At 48.9% G+C, this 19,750-nt stretch overlaps 2 protein-coding genes across 2 annotated transcripts; one reads left to right on the top strand and one right to left on the bottom strand.

The window, feature by feature from the left end:
• Window positions 1–1,822: 1,822 nt before the first annotated feature.
• LOC125545650 (BTB/POZ and TAZ domain-containing protein 2-like) lies at window positions 1,823–5,597 on the top strand. Its single transcript, XM_048709667.1, has 5 exons — window positions 1,823–2,069; window positions 2,267–2,418; window positions 3,697–4,012; window positions 4,642–4,949; window positions 5,049–5,597. The coding sequence occupies exons 1-5, from the start codon at window positions 1,953–1,955 to the stop codon at window positions 5,218–5,220; spliced, it is 1,065 nt and encodes a 354-aa protein (XP_048565624.1). The 5' UTR covers window positions 1,823–1,952; the 3' UTR covers window positions 5,221–5,597.
• Window positions 5,598–14,007: 8,410 nt separating this feature from the next.
• Window positions 14,008–18,007, bottom strand: LOC125545649 (BTB/POZ and TAZ domain-containing protein 2-like). Its single transcript, XM_048709666.1, has 5 exons — window positions 17,769–18,007; window positions 17,387–17,538; window positions 15,773–16,088; window positions 14,775–15,082; window positions 14,008–14,675 (listed from the first exon to the last, which is right to left on the bottom strand). The coding sequence occupies exons 1-5, from the start codon at window positions 17,871–17,873 to the stop codon at window positions 14,519–14,521; spliced, it is 1,038 nt and encodes a 345-aa protein (XP_048565623.1). The 5' UTR covers window positions 17,874–18,007; the 3' UTR covers window positions 14,008–14,518.
• Between the last annotated feature and the right edge of the window lie 1,743 nt (window positions 18,008–19,750).

Raw genomic sequence — 19,750 nt, 5'->3', positions numbered from 1 at the left:
TTATTCATAAAGACCTTACAAAGTAATACATCAATAAGTCTGAAGCAACCATCTTGTGCAACAACTACCGCTACTCCTATCCACTGGATGAAGGGGTGCATATTGTCGGGACCGTAAACCCAGACCTCACACCAAAGTCCACACATCTAAAAACGGATGCGCTAATCAAGACGGATTGCCGAGTCTGGGTCACACACCGGTTCGGCCCACTCTCAGCGAAACTCGCATGCGCACGCTGCAGAGTCGTCGCCCCCGTCTTCCACCAATCCATCTTAAGAGAAGGTACTGACGCGTCGACTTTGTCAGGCCTGCCATCGATGCCACCACCAGCGCCAGACGGCGCCACTTCCCTGCGCGTGTCCATCACCACACATCTGTCGCCGAGACCATACCGCGCCACACCGTCGAGACTCCACTTCGTCAATGCGTCACATGAAACACCGCTCCACCGTTGAAATCGGCCACTAGTTCCTGGAGCCAATACACACCTTCAAGAATGACGCCATCAAGGGAGGAACGACACAAGAGCGCCGCTGTCATCCGATCGACCGATCTAGAGTTTCCTCGAAGGTATCTGATATAGGTGTGGAGCTTCTCCACTATGATGCCTTCAAGAGGGGACGACACAGAAGACGCCGCAATCGCCGACCTTGGAAACTAGTCGAGAGTAGGGTTTTCACTTGGATCTGCTCGATGTGCCTCCATCCCACACCGTTTCCACGGAACCGCCACCGATCTCCGCCACCACGCGGCGAGCAGGCCACTTCGGCCAAATCAGATTTGACCGGAGGAGAGACCACGCCTGCAATCGACCCGTCCTCCACGACGCGGCCATCGGACGAGGAGTCCTCACCAGGGAGCCACGACACCGGATCCATGGATCGCGGCTGCTATACCAACGCCGAGCAGCCAGAAAAGGGCCCCGCCACCACCTTCCCTGGAGCTATCCAGACTTTGCCGGTGGGTGCCTCGGGCGGCGGCGACGGGAGGAAGGTGCGGCGATGGCGGTGGTTGCAGAGGAGGGATCCGGTGGTCCTAATAGGGTTGCCCATAGGCTAGATAATGATCGTTTTGATGGTAGCGCAGCTTGTTGGTTGTGCCGCGTGTTTATATTGCTTGTTTTGAGTATGTACTAGTGGTAAGTAATCCTATTATTACTATGGAACAAAACTAACAATCTCCTAGAAAGAATATACTTCTATTTTCTTCGTTGAAGAAAAACACAGCTTTGCTTATTATTTTTCGGAGCAAATATGTGGAGATCCTCCGATCCATGTGGGTGTACAAAAATGCTCTATCATCTGGACACAATCTATTTTCTTCCGCTAGCAAAGATACACCTGGCGTTTAGTGCTTCTTCACAAAGTAAACAAAAAACTTATAGGCACAAATCAATCTGCATCACATAATGGTTCCAATAACTTGCCGGTTAAAGAAATGGGGGGTTTAAGTCCACGACTATAAACAATACTCGAAAAATAATAAGTGAGTACCGTGCAGAGGCCGATATAATTTCCCCTTGAAATAATGTTCATATGAGGCTCACATGCAGCGAGTTTTATTTCTCCATGGCAAATTCTTTCTTCGGTCAGCACTGACACACCTGTCGCCTACGTGTTCGTCCACAACCTGATCGACATGGTACAACCGAGCCGCAGAAATCTTCCGATCTTTCCCCGATCTTCCAAACAAAGAACAGCGACCGTGCCCATGACATCCCTGAGAATACGGTTTCTCTAGAGGGCAATATTACAAAACCGCACGTTTTGCAGCGGGTCCCATAATTCCGTTCCCCGCCGGCTCTTCTATATAAGCGCTCGAACGGGCGCAGAGTTGAGCCTCCCTCCCCCGAAACCAACACCACACGCACGCCGCGACATTTCCCAGATATTTCGCCCCTGCGCTTTTCTTCCTCCTCCGCCGCAATTTCTCCTAGTTATCCCTAGCGCGACATGCCGGAGGCACCTGCACGGGCAGCCGGCGGCGGCGGCGGCGCCTCCGCCCCCGCCGACGTCGACGTCGTCACCTCCAGCGGCCGCCGCAAGATCGCCGCCCATTCCTCCGTTCTTGTAAGCCATCCTTTCTCCGTCCCCTTTGATTTCTCGCCGCATTACCCCGCCCGCTGGCACGCGGACGCGGTCCGTGAATTCCGATGCTAGCGATCAGGATTCAGGAGACGGTGTGTGTATGCGATTCGGTCGTCTGAAAATTTCAGTTCTGAAGGGGGGATATTTATTCTTGTTTCTTTGTTGGCGTCATCGAGCAGGCGTCGGCGTCGCCGGTGCTGGAGACGACCCTGGAGCGCCGGCTGCAGAGGCTGAGGGAGAGCGGCAAGGGCGGCAGGGCCGTCGTCCGGGTCCGCGGCGTCACCGACCACGTCGCGGCGGCGTTCGTCCGCCTCCTCTACGCCGGCAGCAGGTACCGCCTCTGCTGTTTCCTCCCTGGAATTGCTGCTGCTATTATTTTTCGCACATGCGTTTCTTGCGACCCTGGGTAAGCCAGAGCTTGATGCTCTGGTCAGACCCAGTAATAGTAGTAGGCATTAAGTATTAGCACGAGGAGAAAAGATCACTAGGAATAGGAGGGGTAACAAACACGCCACATGCGTGTGTGCCCCACGCTGTCAGCATAGCCTCTCACATGGTCTATAGCTGCCAAAAAAAGAACTTTCTTTTTCATGTTTTCGTTCACAATCATCATCTCGGTCCTAGTAATTGCCAGCCAAATTATGTTCCCATAATTGAATGAATACACCAAATAGTACACGCTGTTTCTTTTTTCTTTCTAGAATTGTTCTAGTATTTTTTGTATGTTTTGCTGGCATCTTGAAAGACCGAGTTCATCTGTAGGACCGAGAAACCAACCAACAACGAAAACCAATGCGAATTCCCCATCTACAACTTTGAATTCCAGTTCTTCTATACTAGTGTTTCGCAACCCTTTGCCTCGCCGGTCGCCGGCCGACGCCGAGCCACACACGCCCCCGACAATTTGCATGCTTGAGATCGACCCTTCCGTCCGCTAGCCCGGTGGGATCTATCGTACTCCCTCCGTTCGAAATTACTTGTCGTAAAAATGGATATATCTAGATGTATTTTAGTTCTAGATACATCCATATTTGAGACAAGCAATTCCGAACTGAAGGAGTAGATTCTATCAACCTCCACACGAACAGGCGAATCTTAGAATCTCTGTCCCTGTCTGTCGCGGCGCCTAGCTATCTCCAACTTGCCAACTCGCCAGTTCTGCCTCGTCAGAAGATAGGCGAGACGACACACAGATAAACCTTAACCTCGCCGCGCCCAAGCCGGGCCATGCAAAAGCAAAACCCCGGCAACTTGCGCGCGCGCGCGCGAGCCGTCGAGCACCGCAAGTTCTTTCTTTTCCCTGTGTGTTTTGTTTGGTCTTGGTTGGTGGAACCTGCGCTGTAGGGGTAGCGCCTGCCTAGTTGGAACCTCCCTTCCTGCTCCTCCATGGCCACCCGCATGTGTCGTCGCTGTCGCCGGCACCATCATCCTGCCTGCTGGCTACTACTCGTGGGTGTGGAGACAGGGCCGTCCAATCTCACAGCGCGAACTGTTCTTCTACTACTCCTAGTTGCTTGTTTGTATGTATTTTCGGTGATGGCGAATGGACACGCGGAAAAATCAATCACGAGTATCTAATTTGGTGATGGGAATTCTGGACGGCGTGCAGGCGTGCCGAGGGCGAGGTGGAGGAGGACGTGGAGAGGTACGCGGAGCAGCTGCTGGTGCTGGCGCACGCGTACCGGGTGCCGTGGCTCAAGCGGTGGTGCCAGGAGGCCATCGGGTCGCGGCTCACGCCGGGCACCGTCGTGGACGCGCTGCAGCTGGCCGACCTCTGCGACGCGCCGCAGCTGCACCTCCGCTGCATGCGCCTCCTCGCCAAGGAGTTCCGCGCCGTCGAGCGCACCGAGGCCTGGCGCTTCCTCCGCGACAACGACCCCTGGCAGGAGCTCGACGTCCTCCGCCAGCTCCACGACGCCGACATGGTACGTACCTTATTGCCTCTGAAAATTCATGCGGTGAAATCATGTCTGTTGGCACTCGAGAGGTGTTGGGGTGTCACTTTGGGCGGTGGCGAGATGAGATGATGCATTCCAAAGCGCAGTGACAGATCGATGGTCCGCCTCCCTCGACGTCTCAGTGCGCCGTGCACTGGGAGACATGGCGAGCATGCATGCCGCCCGGCCCGGTCGGCTTCGGGAGGTGCTCGCCATGTCGCGTTCGTGGGCATTAAGAAATGACGCGAGGGCCTGATTTGGCCGGTGCTTGAGGTCTCGTCATCCTGCATAGGTCGTTTCGGTTGGTGCGTCCACGTCCACCCGACAGCACGCCGGGTGGAGGAATGGCCGGTGAATGTTCACATCTCCGAAACGGTCGTGCCAAACGTTTTCGTCCCAGCGGTCACGGTTATTGCTTATGACCGCATATGCCCATCAAACTTTTGATTTGACAAAAGTTAGGAAAAAGCGTCAAAGATACTCCACTATTTAAAAAGTTTGCAAAAATGTCGAACACGTTTTTGGTTCGTCATGTCGAGATCAATCTACTCCGGTAGTAATTTTTATGCATGCTCGCGAGTATGATGAACTGACGGAAACTTTATTCTGGCGTGCAGCGGCGGCGAAAGTGGCGTCGGAAGCGCGCGGAGCAGAAAGTGTACATGGAGCTGAGCGACGCCATGGACATCCTGCGGCACATCTGCACGGACGGCTGCACGGAGGTCGGACCCGTGGGGCAGGCGCCGGCCAACTCGCCGTGCCCGGCGTACGCGACGTGCCGGGGCCTGCAGCTGCTCATCCGCCACTTCTCCCGGTGCCAAAGCCGGGCCACCTGCCCCCGGTGCCAGCGCATGTGGCAGCTGCTCCGCCTCCACGCCGCGCTCTGCCGCGTCCCCGACGGCCACTGCAACACCCCTCTCTGCACGTAAGTTCATTTGCCCCAACGCACGGCTCTGCTCATTCTCACGCATAAGCAAATTGAACTCATGTCTGACGTTGCCATGGATCTCATCTGATCATGCAGGCAGTTCAAGCTCAAGGAGCAGCAGAAGGAGGCGGTGTCGGCTTCGGCGGCCGCGAAGGCCGGCGACGGCAGCGACGGCAGGTGGGGGCTTCTTGTGAAGAAGGTGAAGGCTGTCAGCGTCATGTCTTCTCTCGGCAAGAGAAGCCCTCCCTCTCAATCTCAGTGCTGCTGAGCCTGAGCGTATGGAATGTATGTTACTGAGGATCCCCTCTCAGAGCTGATCGAATGTTGTGCAATCGCAGCTTGCATCAGCCTGGGACAGGTAGCTAGATGTAGTGTGCGAGTGTAGAGAAAGCGGCCTATTTTTGGCCCGTCTTTCCAGTGTATAATCTCTCTATTGAGCAATGTACATTAGTTATATATATTATCAGTCGTAGTGTTATTCTTTTGTGGGGCGAGAGAGGAAACGGGCGGAAATTTGTTGCAAGATACTGCCTGCACTGTAAATCTGTAATACTAGTAGCAATGTGTGCGATTTGTCCACGTAGCAACAAACTTTGCAATCCTAGAACAGGGAACAAAGTTGCAAGGTATCTATTTTTGTTTAAACATCTTGTTTTCGTATTGATTATACATTAAGAGAGCATCGGTGACAACCAAAATAATATCTTTATAAACTACTCCCTCTGATCCATATATGTGCTAAATGAGCCACAATTAATATTGATCGGTGGGAGTACTTAAAAAGGACACAAGGTGTCCTCTCTAGTTGCTCATGCGTTTCGCTCGATCTCTTCGACCTTTCGTCCTTCTGCTCCGTCCTACAATAAAAATCTTCTTTGCTGTGTCATGCTGTGTCAACACTTGTGCTCCGCTGCAACGAACGCAACTTCTCCTAAATCGCTGCGCAAATCACAGCCTCATTCCCCAGACCCATGTGATCGTGGGGACGTTCTCCTAGCCAATTCCATCCGCTTCTCCATCTACCCCGTCATCCCATCTCTTCCTCTCCCGAACCCCAACCCAACGACGGCTTCCAATCCGATATTTCGGCCATGTCGGCAAGAGAGGCATGTCGTGCGACCGCAACACTGAGGAGGATGAACCTAGGGTGGTGCCGCAGGAGCAACACCACCATCAGGACGACGGACATGCGGTGACTGGGAGCTTTTTCGTTGGTGAAGCTGTCGCAACACCCAAGCACGCATCCTCTTGCGGTGCTTTTCTGGTCACTTGCGCCGCGTCCAAGCCCTTCAGGCAGCTCCTTGAGGAGGAGCCCCATGGTTCAACACCAGCTCCCATTCAACCACAACTCCCCAACTCATGTACCGGTTCCCTGGATTTCGTTTTGTTTTGCAATTCCGGTCCTCAGTCCGAGCCGCCCCCCTACGACCCCTGCATGGCCCTCCCTGGAGGCGGCAGGGAACCCTAACTCGCGACCGACGGAGCATCCAACTCATCCTCCCACATGTCGCCTAGCCTCCAGTTGTTGTACACATCTTAGGGCCCCAATCCCGCCCCCTTGCCACTGGTTGTCGCATGCGCCTGGTGTCGGCCTGGCTCTTCCGCCCCCATGGCCGGTGTCAGATTTTGACGGTGTAGGATCCTGGCGATGTTCCCCTCTCTTCAGTGTCGCTTGCTCCTACCGGTGTTGGATCCCGGGATGTGGGTGGCAGAGCTCCTCGACTGGTTTGGGACGCCCTTGGTGGTGCCGTGACGGCTGTGACGGCTGATACGTCTCCAACATATCTATAATTTTTTATTTTTTCATATTATTATATTATATCATTTTTTGGGACTAATCTATTAACTTAGTGTTCAGTGACAGTTGTTGTTTTTGCATGTTTTTGACTGTAGAATATTAGTACCAAACAAAGTTCAAATGTCATGAAACTTTTTGGAGATTTTTTTCTGGCAATAAGTGACCTTGAAAGCTTCGGGAAGGAACGAGAAGACGAAGGAGTGGCCCACAAGCCTCCATTTGACATATAAATACTCTAAATCAGGAAACCTACCAGGGAGTCCACGAAATACTTTTTCTGCTGCCGCAAGCCTCCGTTCTCGAGAGATTCTATTTGGGGACCCTTTCTGGCACTCTATCGGATGGGGAAACTATCACGGAGGGGTTCTTCATCATCTTTGTCGCCCCTCCGATAATGCGTGAGTAGTTTACCATATACCTACAGGTCCATAGTTAGTAGCTAGATGTCTTCTCTCTCGATGTTATTCAATACAATGTTCTCCTTGATGTTCTTGAAGTTCTATTTGATGTAATTCTTTTTTGCGGTGTGTTTGTTGCGATCCGATGAATTGCGAGTTTATGATCAAATCTATCCTTGAATATTATTTGCGTTTTCTCTGAACTCTTTTCTGCATGATTTATATAGCCTCGTATTTCTTCTCTGATTTGTTGATTTGATTTGGCCAACTAGATTAATTTATCTTGCCATGGGAAGAGGTGCTTTGTAATGGTTTTGATCTTGCGGTGCTCAATCCCAGTGACAGAAAGGGACAGGACACGTATGTATTGTTGCAATTAAGGGGAAAAAATGGGTTTATATCTTACGTAAGTTTATCTTGTCTACATCATATCATCTTGCTTAAAGCATTACTTCATTTTTCCATGAACTTAATACACTAGATGCATGCTAGATAGCGGTCGAAGTATGGATTAATACTAGTACATGCATGATCGTTTCGGTCTACTAATCTCGAACGTGATGCCTATGTATGATCATTGCCTTTGATATCGTCATAATTATATGTTTTTCTATCAATTGCCCAACAGTAATTTGTTTAACCACCGATGTTATTTTCTCGAGAAAGCCTCTAGTGAAAACTATGGCTCAGATCTATCTTCTATCATATATTAAAACTAAAAATAACTTGTTGTATTTTTCTTTTATTTATTTTATTTTGTATTTTTGTTTGATCTATCTATCAAAACATATACAATTTAATCTTGCTCGTAACCGTTGAGGGATTGACAACCCCTCTACGTGTTGGGTTGCAAGTATTTGTTCTTTGTGTGCAGATGTTGTTTACATAGTGCTGCTTGGTTCTCCTACTGAATTGATAACCTTAGTTTCATAACCGAGGGAGATACTTATCACTATTGCACTACATCATCATCCCCTCTCCGAGGAAATCCCAACACAGCTCACAAGTAGCAGCGACACCATTTCTTCCCCGGATCTGCGGCCATGGATCCAAGGCTATGTCTTTTTCGTGAGCTTCCGATGGTTCTGTTGGGGAACGTAGTAATTTAAAAAAAATCCTACGCACACGCAAGATCATGGTGATGCATAGCAACGAGAGGGGAGAGTGTCGTCCACGTACCCTCGTAGACCGTTAAGCGGAAGCGTTATGACAACGCAGTTGATGTAGTCGTACGTCTTCACGATCGACCGATCCTCAGTACCGAACGTACGACACCTTCGCGTTCAGCACACGTTCAACACACGTTCAGCTCGGTGACGCCCCGCGAACTCACGATCCAGTAGAGCTCGAGGAAGAGTTTCGTCAGCACGACGGCGTGGTGACGATGTTGATGAAGCTACCGTTGCAGGGCTTCGCCTAAGCACCGCTACAGTATGACCGAGGTGGATTATGGTGGAGGGGGGCACCGCACGCGGCTAAGAGATCAACAAATGAATTGTTGTGTCTATAGGGGTGTCCCCTGCCCCCGTATATAAAGGAGCTAAGGGGGAGACGGCCGGCCAAGGAGGAGGGCGCGCCAAGGGGAGAGTCCTACTCCCACCAGGAGTACTCCTTTTTTCCCTAGTTGGAGTAGGAGAGGAGAAGGAAGGGAGAGAAGAGAGAAGGAAAGGGGGGCGCCCCCCTCCTTGTCCAATTCGGACTAGAGGGGGAGGGGGCGCGCGGCTGCCCTTGGCCGCCCCTCCTCTTCTCCCACTAAGGCCCATTAGGCCCAATATACTCCCCGGGGGTTCCGATAAACCCCGGTACTCCGGTATATGTCTGAAACCTCCCGGAACCTTTCTGGTATCCGAACATAGTCATCCAATATATCGATCTTTACATCTCGACCAATTCGAGACTCCTCGTCATGTCCGTGATCATATCCGGGACTCCGAACTACCTTCGGTACATCAAAACATATAAAATCATAATACTGATCGTCACAAAACTTTAAGCGTGCGGACCCTACGGGTTCGAGAACTATGTAGACATGACCGAGACATGTCTCCGGTCAATAACCAATAGCGGAACATGGATGTTCATATTGGTTCCTACATATTCTACGAAGATCTTTATCGATCAAACCGCATAACAATATACGTTGTTCCTTTTGTTATCGGTATGTTACTTGCCCGAGATTCGATCGTCGGTATCCCAATACCTAGCTCAATCTCGTTACCGGCAAGTCTCTTTACTCGTTCGGTCATACAACATCCCGCAACTAACTCATTAGTCACATTGCTTGCAAGGCTTATAGTGACGCGCATTACCGAGAGGGCCCAGAGATACCTCTCCGACAATCGGAGTGACAAATCCTAATCTTGATCTATGCCAACTCAACAAGTACCATCGGAGACACCTGTAGAGCACCTTTATAATCACCCAGTTACGTTGTGACGTTTGGTAGCACACAAAGTGTTCCTCCGGTAATCGGGAGTTGCATAATCTCATAGTCATAGGAACATGTATAAGTCATGAAGAAAGCAATAGCAGTAAACTAAAACGATCAAATGCTAAACTAACGGAATGGGTCAAGTCAATCACATCATTCTCTAATGATGTGATCCCGTTAATCAAATGACAACTCATATCTGTGGCTAGGAAATTTAACCATCTTTGATTCAACGAGCTAGTCAAGTAGAGGCATACTAGTGACACTTTGTTTGTATATGTATTCACACATGTACTAAGTTTCCGGTTAATACAATTCTAGCATGAATAATAAACATTTATCATGAAATAAGGAAATAAAAAATAACTTTATTATTGCCTCTAGGGCATATTTCCTTCAGGTTCCTCCCCAGCAATGGCTACACCTTGCAGCGCGTCGGCCTGGCGTTCAGCGAGCGCTTGTGCCCTTGTGGTAGGCCTCTTGCCGGTGTGGCACTAGAGCCGACGACCCTGGACCTTTGTTTTCTCATGCGTATGTAGAAACGACCAGGTCCTTCTAGTAATTGTCATGTCTTGGGTCAAAGTTTTTTACTTAGATTCCTCTGCATAGATTAATGTGAAGCGACGAAACACCCGAAACTTCACTGAAATGAGGAGCATAGTGACCGATGCTTATGTCGTGTTCAAAAATCACGAAGGAGGCCTAAACTTGATGAACAAAGCATCCAAGCTAACCCATGTATTCAATTTGAACCCCTTGCGACAGCCCAATAACAAGTCATGTGGTTACTACAGGTGTGTCCTTATGGATGAGAGTGTCCGTCACTTTGCCTCGTTTGGAAATGAAGTTGAATTCAAAAGAAACATGACCTCCTTGAAGGAGAGATTTGATCACAATAGAGAGCTAGAACACATCATACAACTTCTTCATTGTCTCATTAATGTTGAAATAATGAGCCCAACATGTAGATTTCATGTCCCATCACGTACATTTAGACTGAGAAATAGAATACATCTTTTCTTCAGAGTTGGCTTCGAAGGTGGTTTAGAAAGTGTCCAATCATAAGCATTTCTCAATAAGTTATTCAATAATTTGTGAGCTTGCTCGATTGTTCTTTCCCTAAAAACACAACCAGCACAACAATCTAGGTAGTCCCTAGATGCATCGATTAGTCCATTATAAAAGATGTCAAGTATTCCATTTTTTCAGAGGATGATCATGCAAAGCATTTAATAATTACATAAGCCTCCCCAAGCTTGAGGGAGTTGGTCTTCCTCAAATTGTCCAAAATTATATATTTCCTGTAAGTCAGCTTGTTTCTTATGAGCAGCAAAATATTTTTTAGTGAAGTTATAGATCATGTCTTGCGGACTATGCACACAACCCGAAGTAAGATTATTAAACCAAGTTTTAGCATCACCCTTTAATGAAAAAGGAAACAATTTAAAAATATAGTAATAGTGAATCTTTTCCTCTTGAACATTGTTGAGGAAATCGTTAACTGGTACCTGCTCGGTTGGCTGGCAAGTAGGGGATTAATAGGCTAATCGGCCAATTAATGAATTAATTGGATGATTTATCAATTTATCACCTACTGAGTGACCCTACGACTAGGCATGGCAAGTTAATTGGTTAATTGGACGAATTCTTGAACATGGCTCTTGAGTAAATAGGGTGGCAATTTCATCCAATTTAGTGAGGTGTGCAACAACGGTTTCATATTCATAACCATGAAAATGATCAAATTCTACCAAAGTAATAAGATCAGGATCAACGGGGAATTCATAATCCTTATCAGTAACGAAAATAGGAGAAGTTGCAAACTTGGGATCATATTTCATCATTCTGTTCATGGCCTATTCCTTAACTATAGCCATAAAACCTTCTCTGTCATTAGAGCAAGTACAATAGGATGGCGTAGGCGGGCTATAAGCTTTTAAATATTATATTTTGGATGAGTTGGAGGAGAGAGAGGAGAGAGAAGGGAAGCGGGCTACTGATTAACAGCCGGCTGCAGCACGTGCTCCTAGACATGTTGTGAGACAGTGAGGTGGGCCATGTATCAAAAAATTAGTGCATATTTATATGCAACTATTGTACTTGCCGGCTATAAACTTCTTCCCGTATGATGGGCTTTGGGGTTGCTCAAACATCACTTGTAACATGGTGATCATAACGACAACTTACAGGTTCATCAGAAAGTTCGACAAGGGCTAGATAGCTCGAGAGTGAGATTTGCTCCTCAAAAGATGGAGAGATATTCTTAGGGCCCTCTCGGTGTGATGGCATCCATCATCGTCTGGCCAGACACAGGTGACTACGTTACAGGGATGTCAGAACTCGATAACAAGATAGAAGAATAAAACCGATAACGGGGATTTCGGTATAATGAGCATGGTGATGACTCAAGAGGATACGGATGCATCCCGATTGTTTTGAAGTATCGCGAAGCAAAGGTAACATCACATAATAACCAAAGGTTCACTCGAATATCATTCATGTGCTCATAGGGATCGATATGGACGTCCACAGTTCCGCTTTCAGTCATAGAATGAACAATTTCGTTCATGTCTATGAGTTACCGAACCTACGGGGTCACAAGCTTAAGGAAATCATGATTTGTTCTTTTGTATATACAAGTTTTGGAGCCTCTTCTAGTTCTAATTCTAATTCTTCTAGTTCTAATCTCCTCCCTCTAATTCTCCGGCGACAATTAGCTCTGGGCGGCGAAGCGCTGCCGTATCGTGAATGTTGCATGCTTGCAACCAAGTAGAGAGGCCATGCTTTCGATATTCGGTTTGAAGGATTGTTCAGGAGCAGTATGAGGGATCGTTCATCGACGGTTCAAGGGACTTCAAGTACGATCTACACCGACACATTTTTCTTTCGCTGCAACTCGGTGACAGTAACGATCGTGATCCCAACCTGTTATGCATCTTCATATTGATCTTGGGTGATCGTAGGCGTGATTTTTTTTGTTTTCTATTATGTTTCCCAACAAAACGGAGGCTCGTGGGGTCCACAAGCTCACACAACGAGCCTCATGGTGTGTGCGCCACCTGAGCTTGTGGCTCCCTCGTGGTCCCCCTCTGGTAGTTCTCAGCGTCAGTTTTTCTTATATATTTCAGAAAAAATCCTCGTAAAGTTTCATACAAGTCCAAGAATTTTTATTTCTGCACAAAAATACACCAAAATAGTTTTTTTTTTTCTGAAAACAATGTTAGTCCGGGCTAGTTTCATTCAAATCATGCAATTAGAGTCCAAAACAAGAGCAAAAGTGTCTGAAAAAGTAGATAAGTTGAAGCCGTATCATGTATCACGACTGTTCTAATGCTCGCCTATGGTTGTTCCGTCGTGTTGGAGAAGATACAATCTTGGAGGCCGTTCGAAATACACAAACGCCGTCATTGAGATCTTTGGGCTGGAATACTTGAGGGCACCCACCAATAAAGACACTGAGAGGCTGCTGGCTTTGAGTAAAGAACGAGAATGGCCTAGGATGCTTGAACCAATTGAGTGCATGCACTAGAAATGGAAGAATTATCCTTCTTGATGAAAAAGTCAGTACAAAGGCCACTTCAAATATCTGACAAACATTCTTGAGTTTGTTACACCGGAGACTGTGAATTTTGCATTCATTCTTTGGATTTCCTGGCTCTCAGAAATCACAATGACCCAAATGTGCTATCGAGATCACTATTGTTCTCCAGGCTACTTGTCGGAAATGCTTCTCCTTGCAACTATGTTGTCAACGGCCGTGAGTACACGATGGCTTACTACCGTGCAAATGATATCTATCCTTCATGGACCACATTTGTCAAAACAATCACGTGTCCGAAAGGTAACAAGAAATCTCACTTTGCAATGCGTCAAGAATCGACAAAGAAGGCTGTCGACAGAGCTTTCGTTGTGTTTCAGAAGTGCTTTGAAATAATTCATGGCCATGTCGAGTATTGGATCTTGAAGGTCCTATGGAAGATCATGACATGTTGCATCATCTTGCATATAACATTATCATTGAAGATGAGAGAGATGAGAGAGGCATGCCAGAGAACTTTCGATACATCTTCAATAGAGATCCTGTTGAGCCGAAACACGATACAAAATAGGGTACATAGATTTCTAGCAACACATCGCAACATCAAGAACCGAGAAGTTCTATCCCGCTCCCATATGACCTTGTTGAGCATAGTGGCATTTTCGTAGCACTTCACAATTGTGTGTTTATCATGCTATTTACTAAATTTGAGCCCTTCGTGTGTTTGAATTGAATTGAGTAATTTGATTTGTAAACTTTAAATTTATAATATCCGTTAATTGTGTGAATATTAATTATTATGTTTGAATTTAATATCCGTGCAAATACTATGTAGTAAGATTTGGCCAAAAAGGAGAAAAATATTGAGGCTAGAATAGAAATGACAGTTCTTTAAAGTGGCAAATATGCTGATCTTTTTTTTTTTGTGGAAAGGCAAATATGCTCATCTAAAAGATACTCGGCTCTATCCTCCTCTAAATTATAGGAGATCGGTTCTAACTGAGTAACATGTGATCTATCCTCCGCCTGCAACTTTGATGCGCCCAGATTGAAGCAGAGGGACGATACCCACAAGCTTGGCAGTGAATTGCTGATCGACGAAAGACGTGGAGCTGGCCGAATCCAGCAGCATGTCATCTCGTGGCCTTGCAACCACGCGCGCAATTGAAATGCATGCGGTGAGACACCGCCGGTGAGAGCTTGACCGGAGATGGCCATCCCCGTGTCGCAGACAGCGGCTGTGGGCAATGGCGGCTGGCTGGTCGCCGAACACCACGTCGATGCCGAAGAGCTGCAGCAGCTACTCCGCGACATGGAGCTGGACCGTGGTAGAGCACGTGTGATCACGCCCCCACCGCTCGCCGCACTTGAAGCACAACCCTAGAGAGGGGATCCATTCGCTCAGCACTGGCACGGAGGCGGGCTTCTCTTGCCGAGAGAAGACATGACGCTGACAGCCTTCACCTTCTTCACAAGAAGCCCCCACCTGCCGTCGCCGGCCTTCGCCGCCGCCGAAGCCGACACCGCCTCCTTCTGCTGCTCCTTGAGCTTGAACTGCCTGCATGATCACACAAGGTCCATGGCAACGTCAGACATGAGTTCAATTTGTTTAGGTGTGAGAGTAAGCAGATCAGTGCGTTGGGGTAAATGAACTTACGTGCAGAGAGGAGTGTTGCAGTGGCCGTCGGGGACGCGGCAGAGCGCAGCGTGGAGGCGGAGCAGCTGCCACATTCGCTGGCACCGGGGGCAGCTCGCGCGGCTCTTGCACCGGGAGAAGTGGCGGATGAGCAGCTGCAGTCCCCGGCACGTCGCGTACGCCGGGCACGGCGAGTTGGCCGGCGCCTGCCCCACGGGGCCGACCTCCGTGCAGCCTTCCGTGCAGATGTGCCGCAGGATGTCCATGGCGTCGCTCAGCTCCATGTACACCTTCTGCTCCGCGCGCTTCCGACGCCACTTTCGCCGCCGCTGCACGCCAGAATAAAGTTTCCGTCAGTTCATCATACTCGTTAACATTCTACTACTAGTATTCATAAACTTATTATTACTATCGGAGCAAATTGATCTTGACATGATGAACCAATATAACGTGTTTGACATGTTTGCCAACTTTTTTTTAAGTACTAGTAGAGATCTTGATATCTTTTCTAACTTTTGTCCAATCAAAAGTTTGGTGGGGTTATGCTGTCGCCATAAGCAAATAACCATGACCCCTGGATAATTTCCACCCAAACGACAACGTTTGGCACGACTGTTTCGGAGATGTGAACATTCACCGGCCATTCCTCGACTCGGCGTGCTCTGGGGTGGACGTGGACGCACCGACCGAAACGACCTGTGCACCATGACGAGGCCTCGGCGCACCGGCCAAACCAGGCCCTCCCGTCATTTCTTAATGCGCACAGACGCGACATGCCGATCACCTCCGGAACCCGAAGTTTGGAAGTCCGGGTCGGCATGCTCACCATGTTCCCCAGTGCACGGCGCATTGAGACATCAAGGCGGGCCATCTTTTTGTTGCACTTTGGCATCATCATCATGCCACCGGCAGACCGGCCAGAGAGACACCTCAAGTGCCAACAGGCATGCCCCGCACCGGTCGTGCCACATGATCGAATTTCACTGCATGATTTTTTCAGAGGCAAGGGAGGTACGTACCATGTCGGCGTCGTGGAGGCGGCTGAGGACGTCGAGCTCCTGCCAGGGGTCGTTGTCGCGGAGGAAGCGCCATGCCTCGGTGCGCTCGACGGCGCGGAACTCCTTGGCGAGCAGGCGCATGCAGCGGAGGTGCAGCTGCGGCGCGTCGCAGAGGTCGGCCAGCTGCAGCGCGTCCACGACGGTGCCCGGCGTGAGCCGCGACCCGATGGCCTCCTGGCACCACCGCTTGAGCCACGGCACCCGGTACGCGTGCGCCAGCACCAGCAGCTGCTCCGCGTACCTCTCCACGTCCTCCTCCACCTCGCCCTCGGCACGCCTGCACGCCGTCCAGAATTCCCATCACCAAATTAGATACTCGTGATTGATTTTTCCGCGTGTCCATTCGCCATCACCGAAAATACATACAAACAAGCAACTAGGAGTAGTAGAAGAACAGTTCGCGCTGTGAGATTGGACGGCCCTGTCTCCACACCCACGAGTAGTAGCCAGCAGGCAGGATGATGGTGCCGGCGACAGCGACGACACATGCGGGTGGCCATGGAGGAGCAGGAAGGGAGGTTCCAACTAGGCAGGCGCTACCCCTACAGCGCAGGTTCCACCAACCAGACCAAACTAAACTTTGATTTTCTTTCTTTCTTGTCTCTGTGCCGTCGTACGTGCGGTTCCAGCCCGCCGCCGGGGTTTTCCGGCGGCAAAGTTTTCTGCCAAGTTGCCGGGGTTTTGTATGGCGTGGCGACTTTGGATGATGCGGTGGCGGTGTCATCTCGTCTACTGTATATCTTGCTCTTGTGGCGAGGCAAGTGCGAAATTGGCAACTTGGCCGAGTTGGAGCTAGCTAGGCGCCGCGACAGACAGGGACTATCCGTGCGGAGCTTCACTGGATCTGCGAGATTCCAGAGGCTAGCGGACGGACGGGCCGGTCGCAGGCAAGGATTGTGTGGCTCGCCCTAGGGCAAGGCTCCGGTGTTCTGGGTCTCACAGAGCGTGTGGCTGTGTCGTGTCTTCTTGATCATGTGACGAGGTAGATCTGCAGATTGATATGATCCGACGACTAGAGAGGAAATGCTCTGCCTCTGGGCAGCTCATCTCCGCAAAGGGTTGTTGAACACTCGTAGAATTGAAACTCAAAGTTATCGACGGGGAATTCGCCTTGGATTTGGCTGTTGATTGGTTTCTCGATCCAACCGACGAACTTAGTATTTCAAGATGCCAGCAAAACATAGTACTACCAAATTAGAACAGCTCGAACGTCATGCTGTTTGGTGTACTTCATTCAATTATCAGAACATGATTTAGCTGGCCATTACTACCACCGAGATGGCAGCTAAACCATTATTTCAGAGCAGACAGCTCCGATCGCCCAGCTTGACAGACAGCGTGGGGCACAAACGCATGTGTCAATGTTCTTTTCCCCCCACCTCGTGCGTTAATATTAGCTCTTTCTCCTAATGATTTTGTTTCCTCGTGCTAATACTCAATGGCTACTACTATTACTGGGTCTCCACAGAGCATCAGGCTCTGGCTTACCCAGGGTTGCAAGAAACGCATGTGCGAAAAAGAATACTAGCGGCTATTCCGGGGGGTAACAGCAGAGGAGCACAGCGCGCACGGTACCTGCTGCCGGCGTAGAGGAGGCGGACGAACGCCGCGGCGACGTCGTCGGTGACGCCGCGGATCCGGACGATGGCCCTGCCGCCCTTGCCGCTCTCCCTCAGCCTCTGCACCCGGCGCTCCAGGATCGTCTCCAGCACCGGCGACGCCGACGCCTGCTCGATGACGCCAACAAAGAAACAAGAATAAATATCCCCTTCAGAACCGAAATTTTCAGACGACTGAATAGCATACACATGTCGTCTCCTGATCGCTACCATCGGAATTCACGGGCCGAGTCCTCCTACCTAGCCGTCGCCGCGTGCCGGCGAGCGGCAGCCGGAAGCGTTCGGCGAGCAGGGTAATGCGGCGAGAAATCGAAGGAGCCGGGGAAAGGATGGCTTACAAGAACGGAGGAATGGGCGGCGATCTTGCGGCGGCCGCTGGAGGTGACGACGTCGACGTCGGCGGGGGCGGAGGCGCCGCCGGCCCGTGCAGGTGCCTCCGGCATGTCGTACTGGCAGAGATTGCGGCGGAGAAGAAAGGAAGGAAGGAGGAAAAGCGCAGGATGGGGAAAATATCTGGGAGGAGAGGGGAAGAAATGTTCAGAGGCGTCGCGGCGTGCGTGCGTGTGGTCTGGGTTTCGGAGGAGGGAGGCTCATCTCCGCGGCCTTATATAGAAGCCGGCGGGGAATGGGACCCCCGCAGAAACGTGTGATTTTGTAATATTGCCCCCGAAAGAAACTGTATTTTCAGGGCGCCGGGGCACGTTTGCTGATCTTTTGGAAAAGATCCGAAGATTCCTCCGTTTGCTTGTACCATGTCGATCGGTTTGAGGACGAACAAGTAAACGTCAGGTGCAGTACTTGACGGCAAACAGATCTTTTTTTGAGGTTGTGGTACAAAGAATCTTCATACTCCCTCGGTTTCTTTTTTGCTCCGCGTAAAAGATTTATCTGAAGTCAAACTCTTTGAAGTTTAACCAAGTTTATATTACCTCCGTCTCAAAATTTATGTTGTTTTAAAGGCTAAACTAGCCTACAAAAACTACCTTTGTCTCAAAATATAAGACGTTTTTGTATGCTCAAAAACGTCTTATATTTTCGGACGGAGATAGTACAAAAAACTTATTACCATTCACAATCAAAATTAATATCTTGAAATCCTCGCAAACAAAAATTCTTAACAAAATATATTTTCAAATTATATATTTATTTGAAATTCATATCCGGATTGAGGAAATTAATTTTTTAAATTTTTATATATTTAATTTTAATATAAATTTGGTCAAACTTTACAAAGTTTGACTTCGGACAAATCTGAAATGCGGAATAAAAAAATAGAGTGAGTACCATGTTGACTAGTTTGTGCATTTAAAAATGTTAATTAGTTTGTGGTGAACCCCTAAACGCCCGCTGTTTTTAGGACACTAAACATCAGTTGTTTAAATAGGAGTAACGAAAAGAAATATTCTTAGATAAAAAGGCTCGTCATCCTGTTATCTACTTGGAATGAAACAGTATGCACAGTTACAACACGGTACGATACATGCCCCACAAGGCAGCAAAAAGGCTTCAACTCGTCATCACGGAAAAGTGAAGGTACTAAACTAGATGAAGTAAAAACATCAAATTGCCAACACACATAAACTAGAGTTAACCAAGCCAAAGGTCCTCCCGAATAAATATACTTCTTCCATTGTCCACCAGCCATAGGTAGCCAAATGGCCCAGATACTAGAAGGGGAAGGCTTTGTCTTTTTTTTTTAAACGAGGCAAAAGATTCGCTATTTTTATTGAATAAGAAGAAGAGTATGGTTTAGTACATCACAGCCCCGCCAAAGTGAAAAGGGCAAAGGCCTACTCTCGCGGCATCAAATTACACAAATGTTTGGCGCCCGTCACTGTCCAGATAGACGCCTCCTCCTTAATAGTTCGCACTATGACCGCCACAGGCGCCGCCTTGGTACTGAACACGTGTGCTTTTCGCTCCTTCCAAAGCTCCCAGCTTACAAGGTGTAGTACGGAGGCCAAGGCTCCCCTCGAGTGCGCATTGTTGGCGAGGACTCCATCCCACCAAAACCTTATTGTGCCAAAGTTCAACCAGTGGATGACATCTACATCAAGTTGCAGCCATGCAAGGACCTCCTTCCAGACCTCTCTACAACAAATCACTTTGGCCAATCTACTAAAAAATTATGATTTCTTTCCGACCTTATGGTCATTTAGGTTATACTACGAATCCATGAAGCAAGCAAGGACATTCTCTCAAGTTAGGAATACCCAATCATTCGGCATGAGTGGTTAGCTATCTCAGTAACAGTAAAGTTAGGGATACCCAAACCACCAAAAAAGTTCATCATCCTCACCAAATCTTAGATTGCCAAGTG

The sequence above is a fragment of the Triticum urartu genome, chromosome 3 (genome assembly GCF_003073215.2).
Source record: "Triticum urartu cultivar G1812 chromosome 3, Tu2.1, whole genome shotgun sequence".
Lineage (NCBI taxonomy): Eukaryota > Viridiplantae > Streptophyta > Magnoliopsida > Poales > Poaceae > Triticum > Triticum urartu.
Note: the sequence above shows the minus strand (reverse complement) of the source record. Positions and strands in the feature narration are given on the sequence as shown.

Coding starts and splice junctions, on each gene's coding strand:
- LOC125545649 (XM_048709666.1), bottom strand. CDS start 17,873: ATGCCGGAGGCACCTGCACGGGCCGGCGGCGCCTCCGCCCCCGCCGAC. Junction 17,539..17,768: donor CCGCCCATTCCTCCGTTCTT/GTAAGCCATCCT, acceptor GTCATCGAGCAG/GCGTCGGCGTCGCCGGTGCT. Junction 14,676..14,774: donor TGCAACACTCCTCTCTGCAC/GTAAGTTCATTT, acceptor GTGATCATGCAG/GCAGTTCAAGCTCAAGGAGC.
- LOC125545650 (XM_048709667.1), top strand. CDS start 1,953: ATGCCGGAGGCACCTGCACGGGCAGCCGGCGGCGGCGGCGGCGCCTCC. Junction 4,013..4,641: donor AGCTCCACGACGCCGACATG/GTACGTACCTTA, acceptor TCTGGCGTGCAG/CGGCGGCGAAAGTGGCGTCG. Junction 4,950..5,048: donor TGCAACACCCCTCTCTGCAC/GTAAGTTCATTT, acceptor CTGATCATGCAG/GCAGTTCAAGCTCAAGGAGC.